This window comes from Octopus bimaculoides, chromosome 11 (genome assembly GCF_001194135.2).
Source record: "Octopus bimaculoides isolate UCB-OBI-ISO-001 chromosome 11, ASM119413v2, whole genome shotgun sequence".
NCBI lineage: Eukaryota > Metazoa > Mollusca > Cephalopoda > Octopoda > Octopodidae > Octopus > Octopus bimaculoides.
The window spans coordinates 28,822,218-28,829,379 of NC_068991.1; the positions used below are offsets into that span (position 1 = coordinate 28,822,218).

Below are 7,162 nucleotides of genomic sequence, written 5' to 3' on the forward strand. Positions count from 1 at the left end.
TCTGTAAAGTGGTGGTGAAAGAAAGGGAATCTAGCTGTAGAAACCATGTCAAAACAAACATTACATTGGAGCTTGATGCTGTCAGAATTTCTTGAATAGTCCAACCCATGCCAGCATGGAAGAGAAAGAGATGAAATAATGATGATGATGAAGTATTTCCACTGCATATATTTTAACCTCTAAAATAAACAGGCACATTTCAATTTTATTTTATAATTCAACATATGCCTGCTGTTTGTGTTATGAAGAGAGAATCAGATAACATGAGAGAGACAGACAGACAGACAGACACACACAAAGGGAGTGTTAAAGTGTGTGCATAAAATAGAATGAGAGTTAAAATGCGTAAAAATTAGAAAAATAAGACCTGATACTGCACAACATAGATACTGAAATTGTGAAACAAAGTTTTGTTTATATTTTTAAACAGAAATTATTCTATATAATATAAGTGCATATTTTACGTTGTTTAGAGATATAAATATAAGTTTGCATTTCAATTTTAGATCAACCAACAATAAACTGATATTTTAAATTGTTTTATTAGAATAAAATGATCAATAAAAGGGAGTAAAAAATTGTAAATTGATTTCATGAATTCATTCTTTTATTTTCACATTTTGTGTACCTTACACACAGGCCTCACATAGTCTTCATGTTATGACCATCTTCACATACATAACATTCACATTTTGACCATCCTTACATAATCTTCCAATTTTGTGTACTTCATACAATTTTCCCAGTTCATCTATCTCACATACCTTTTACACTTTGATCATTTTTACACATGTTGACCATCCTTACACAGTGTCTTCACATTTTGTCTCCCTCACATACAATCTTTACATTCTAACACTCCTCACATTTTTCCCCTATACACAGTCTTCATATTGTCCCCATCTTCCCATTCATCCTGGTTTCACACACACTAATTCCTTTAAAATTTGTCCATATTTCAGTTGTATACTTTTGATGCAAACAATTTCTGTACTTTTCCTGAACTTGAGAGTCTCTTCATAGAGTCTGTCTTTATACTGTATAAAACCTCCTGTATGGTACATCATACTATTCTACCAGTCTAATGGACTACATTCACTTCCTTGCTGTGTTTATTCATTTCATTAAACATTTCTTGGTAAGTTTTTTTAATGCTTCGATTATGTTTTCGAACTTCAGCTTCACAAAGTTTGATGTAACGCTTAATGGCTAGGTCTGAAGAGTAAGAAAGAAATAGAGAATATAAGAATTATTGATGATGAGAATACAGAATTACCAAAATGCTTGATGTACAAAATACTGCTAGGTTTGATAGTGAGGTCTGAAGAGTAAGAAAGAATCAGAGAATATAGGAATTAATGATGATGAGAATAAAGGATTAGTAAACTGGCTGACATACAGAATATTGTTATATTAGGTTGAATGAAATGATAAAAGAATAAATTAAATGAATTTATACTGTTTTAGTTGTTCTAATATTTTTCATTGTTTGTCTTTGTCAATAATTGATAGACCAATAGCGGTGTTCTGTCATAGTTGTTACAGGTTACATGATTGATACACAAAAGACTTGGATAAAAATGCGGATTGTTTATAGGGGGAAGTGGGGTATCTAGAAAGTATGAGTTTGTAATTAAAAAATTGGTTAATGTTAAATGCTTTTAAGTAAAGCTTATAGTTTTAGTCATTATGTCCTTTATGGAATAACTTTGGGTGCTAAACGTAATCCATCAGTTAAATACTTCTATAACCAAGTACTTGGATGCCTTTAGCAGACTCCATCCACTCTATTGCAAGTATTCGAACTAGATCTCTGAATCTATAAATCACTGTTTCTTCTCCTCTTACTCCAAGTCTTGAAAAGCCCTGCAAAAAGATTAATGGTACTGCCCTTGAAGACAAACTTTATAAAAATGCATCCCCTGAATGTGATTGATATAAAGTTATGAGAGATATAATTCACCTTCAGGATGTTTGTGTGAGAGAGACTGTAAATCTTCCAAAGCTTCTTCATATTTTTTCATGTGATAGAGGGCCATGCATTTTCTAAAAGCTGCCTTTAAGTTTTCAGGATAAATAGCCAACACCAAGTCACAGTACTCTATGATGCGATCATAGTTGGTATCTTCCTTATGAAGCAGACATGCTACAAGTAAAATGACAAAAAAGAGTAAACTAATTGTATTGAAGGTTACAAGTAGAGCAATAAAAGATTTTCAATAAGCCTTAAAAATGTTTTCATATTTAATAAGTTTTGCTAGAAGTATTTTTATAGCCAAATCAAAATAAATGGAATGTTGTTCATTAACCGTTTTTGTTACTGTATTTTTGCTGGAATAAATGGCTTTTGTTTCAGTGAGATCCAGGAAGATGTGGTATGAAGTGGTGAGAGAGGATCTTCAGATGTTGGGCCTCATAGAGGGGATGACAAGAGACCAAAACTTCAGGCAGTTTGCTGTGCTTGAGAAGACACATCAATCTAAGCAAATACATGGTTGTCCTTGCATACAGGCATGTCCCCTGCATCCCTCTTCAGCTGAACTTTCCTAATCTTGTGGGCTTATGGGTACCAGTGCCACGTAAAAGCACCCATGCCAGTGCTATGTAAAAGTATCCATGCTGGTGCCACATGAAAAGCACCTGTGTCAGTGCTGTGTAAAAACACTCAGTACACTCTGTAAAGTGGTTTGTGTTAGGAAGGGCATCCAGCAGTAGAACCCATGCCAAAACAGACAGGGAGCCTGGGCAGCTCTCCAGCTGATCAGCTCCTGTCATAACCACCTAACCCATGCCAGGTATTATGATGGGCCTCATGAAGATAACGACCGAGACATTTGGCATTATGTTGTGCTTCAGAAGAAGACTCATCAAACCGAGGAAAACTGTGGCAGAAACTGGTGTCACACAAATTGGCACCCATGCTGGTGGCACATAAAACCACCCCATTTGTCATGCAAATGGCACCCATGCCAGTGGCACGTAAAAACACCTATCATGCTCTTGGAGTGGTTGGTGTTAGGAAGGGCATCCAGCTGCAGAAGACTATAGCAAATCAGACTGGAGTCTGATGCAGCCTTCCAGTGTGCCAGCCTGGTCAAACCATCCAACCCATGCCAGCATGGACAATAGACGTTAAATGATGATGATACATACATATACACACACACACACAAACATGCTTCTTTCAGATTCCATCTACCAAATCCACTTACAAGGCTTTGGTTAGGATGAGGCTATAGTAAAAGACACTCAATAGCAACAGTGGACTGAAGCTAAAACTATGTGGTTGGCAAGTGAACCTCATAACCACACAGCCCCACCTATGCATATATTGTAAATATATACTACACACACACACAGACATCTCTATCTATCTATCTATCTATCTGCATATTCTTTCAATGAGTAATTTCCAAAATTTGTACACAAATCCATAATCATTCCAGAATAATGCAGGAATGAAAAAAAAATGTCCAAGGACTTCTTGGAGTAAAATGGAAAACTAAAGATAAGGAGATGTTGAAAAACTGATAGTTACATTGGAGTGGTAACCTCTATCCTTCCATGACTCACAATAATTCTCTTCCCAGACACACAAACACACTCAGCTCTCTGAAATAATGCTGTACAAATGGGACATTGGAAAGCTGAAGTTATTAAAATTACTAATTTATAGTTATATCTGTGAAACATTAGTATGCAGTTTCAAATACCATGGAAGGTAGAACACACACACACATACATGACAGAAGTAAATAGATACCCTTATAATCATTATTTAAATCTGAAATTATACATTCAAATTATTTATTAATTGTTATAATGTGAATATTTAATATTTAGTAGATATGCCCATGCATTTTTCAATGCAAGGACCCTATTAGGCATGTTACTGATCAAATGACAAATATCCCCTTGCGAAATTTCTTGCCACATTTCATGCAGTAATCTCAAAAGATCTGGCTTTGAAGATACTTTCTTGTTCATTTTATGAAGTGTCTTGTCCATTATGTCCCAGAGGTGTGTAATAGGGCTCACATCTAGTGACTGGCTTGGCCATGGAATCTTTTTAATGCCATTCTCATCCATCAAATCTTGGGTTATTGTAGCCGTGTGACAGGAGCCCCATCTTCTATGAATAAAGAGTCTTCTTTAATCATTTCATCACTGGGGAATATTGGAAGGAGTCCTTTCTACAATATGGACACATTTATCTAAGTTTATGTTTCCCTACAACTCCACCAGCTCTGATCAACTATTGCTTCAAATTGCTCCCCAGACCATCACAGAATCGCTGCTGTGTTTCATTGTTGGTTGCAATCTTTTCACATCAAATTCTTGATCACAGAGTCTCCAGACCCACCCTCGACCACTGTCAGGAAATACATCAAATCTGGACTCATCAGAGAATATGACAGTGTCCCAAAATGGTAGTAGCTTCTCCACTATCTTACTGGCCCAATCTTTTCTCTGCTTGATGTTAGCTGGTTGAAGTGGTTTCCATCTTGCTGCCCTGCCATAGTAACCAAGTTTGTGGAGATACCTGACAGCTGTTCTGGGATTGACATCAACTTGTTCTAATATGTCAGAAGCCTTGCAACGAGGATTATCTGACACACTTCTCTTAACAAAGAGAAGGGTCCTGTCAGAGGTCCCTGGTTGACCTGGGCGAGGTGATGTGGATTCCTTCCCAGCTCTGGTAAATTGTAAAATCACTCTATTAACTGTAGAAAGCGGGATCCCAAGGTTTTCTGCCGTCAGAATGACTCACAATACGGCCTCTTTTCTACATGGCATGATTAAACAGTCATATATAAAACCTGAAACATAAAAATGTCGATTAATAAAAATATAAATCTTTAGAAGTTAGAATAAACATAAAACGATGTTTTATGGGGTGTCTATTTACGTGTGTGTGTGTGTGTGTGTGTGTGTGTGTGTGTGTAAATATATATTATCTATATAACATTCGGCAGGCCAGCAACAGACAGACAGATACTTCACTAGCAGTGAGCACTTTCACTTCTGACAGCTAATAGCATGACAGTGCCTAACATTCATGTAATATATAGCTTATACTATGAATTATGTGTGTTAAATTATATATAAAATATATATTACATATTTTAATTGCATATATAACACACACATGATATATATATATATAATTATGGTTGAAGTCGGTTACTTTTCCATACCCGAACAAACGGAAATCTTCAATCGGTGAACCAGCAAAGAACAAAGGAAGGTTTAATGTGTGTGTTTATATGTATATTTATATATTTATAAAACAAAAAATAGTACAAACCAGCCAAATTATTGTAGCAATCGGCCTGAATAGCTGAAATGGTTTGACGATAATCTACTGGGACGTTGTAAGAAGGAAATGAGTCTTGTAACTGTTGGAGACTCTCGGCGAGAGGACGACAAACGTTGTCCATATTCAGCTTCAGCTGAAGTAATGCTCGGTGATACTTGCCAGTTGCCTGTCTGTACTTCTTCTCTTTATAAAATTCGTTACCTTCATTCTTCAACGTCTTCGCAGTTTTAATGCGTTCGTCAATATTCTGTTTATATTTCACATCAATTAGCGAACTGTCAGGGTTGGCCATCTTCTCTAACCGGTGTCATGTGAAATATAATGTCTTTGAAATAAAATTTCACTAATTTTTATGGATTGTATTTGCCATTGCCATCACAGGCATTTCCCCCAAAATAGTTTTATGCTAGTATAAAATTTGTAGGAGTCTACGCAGGGGAGGATAGTGCCCGTTATCTTTGTTTGCATATGATGCTTTTTCACGATGATGTACAGCCTGAATAGCTACAGGTAAAACGTTCTGGGAATGGAACCAGGTATTGGTTGATCTGTATGTTTGTAAAAAAAGGATTCTATCAAAGAAACCCAAGACCGACACTAAATAATAATTACTAGAGTAATTACGAGGGCGTTCACATAAAGTAAGTTTGCACTCTGCTATTGGTCTACTATGCAGATGATATACCTGAGCTATTCTCCTCGGGCTTTATATTGTTTTGTCCAACCAACTGTATACGTCCACATCCTTGTGGATACACAACTATTTTCCTGTGGCTATTTATCTCGGAGACGCATGAATTATTCTTCCTTAAATAATTTATTAAAAACTATGTTCAAAGATCTCATTATGTCTTTCTCTTCTCAACGTTACTTACTATGTATTTTAATTGATTGGGACTTTCGTATGTGAGTGTGATAGTTCAGTTTGAGCACGTCATGTCCTTAGTTGTGTTATTTCGGATTCTGCTGCATTATGTGTAAAACAAATAACGGTTTCTAAATACTGAACGTTTATATCTACCAAATTTATTATTATTCGTTCACAGTCACACGGCTTCAGATTCACCAAATCTACACAAATACTCAATAACTAGAATATGTTTTTCAATTAGTTGCATTTAAAATCACTGTTGTTTCCGATTATTTATCAACCATTTTTTTTTTGCCTTTAAAAACCTATTAAAACAACTAGGAACTGCAAAAACACCAATGAACTCATTTACTACTCTACAAGGCAATGATGCCAACCATCTTTTATCTCCGATAATCTATTTTCAAGCGAACTGACTTTTGATTTTTAATACTATCTGCATATATTTTTATACAAACTGCCTATAAGTAAAGAAATAACAGAGTGTAAGACCTTGGGAATAATACCACAGCCTAGTGTATCGATATACCTACGATCTAAACGTTTAAATGCCGATCCGCTCAACAAAGATCTGTAGAATTAATTTTATTTCGATTTGTCTCCCTTGCCTTACTTTGGTTTTCTATTACTTTGTTCGACGTGGTGTACCTCATCTCTGGGCTGTGATGGCCATGATTAATTAAAATTATCGTACACGCTTTCATATAGTGAGAGTTATCATGCTTTCGTAATCAAAACGATCTTGCCCCCTCTGGTGCAATAAAGAAAAAAAGCAATGTAACATATTAATAGAATTAAGCTAAGGAAACTAAATTAACGTGTTACAGTAAATAAATATATGAAATAAAATTCTTAAAAAATAACAAGTCTCGGTCCCTAAAAGTGATGTTTAATCATCTTCAAGTGTTGATGTAACATTTATGTAGTGTTAGTTCTTTTAGTTGTTATATATATAAATATATATATATATA

The 7,162-nt window shown here is 35.4% G+C and overlaps 1 protein-coding gene across 1 annotated transcript; it reads right to left on the reverse strand.

Annotated features, from left to right (window-relative positions):
* Nucleotides 1-523: 523 nt before the first annotated feature.
* Nucleotides 524-6,746, reverse strand: LOC106874260 (tetratricopeptide repeat protein 9C). Its single transcript, XM_014921919.2, has 3 exons — nucleotides 5,309-6,746; nucleotides 1,964-2,146; nucleotides 524-1,215 (listed from the first exon to the last, which is right to left on the reverse strand). The coding sequence occupies exons 1-3, from the start codon at nucleotides 5,610-5,612 to the stop codon at nucleotides 1,082-1,084; spliced, it is 621 nt and encodes a 206-aa protein (XP_014777405.1). The 5' UTR covers nucleotides 5,613-6,746; the 3' UTR covers nucleotides 524-1,081.
* Nucleotides 6,747-7,162: the final 416 nt, after the last annotated feature.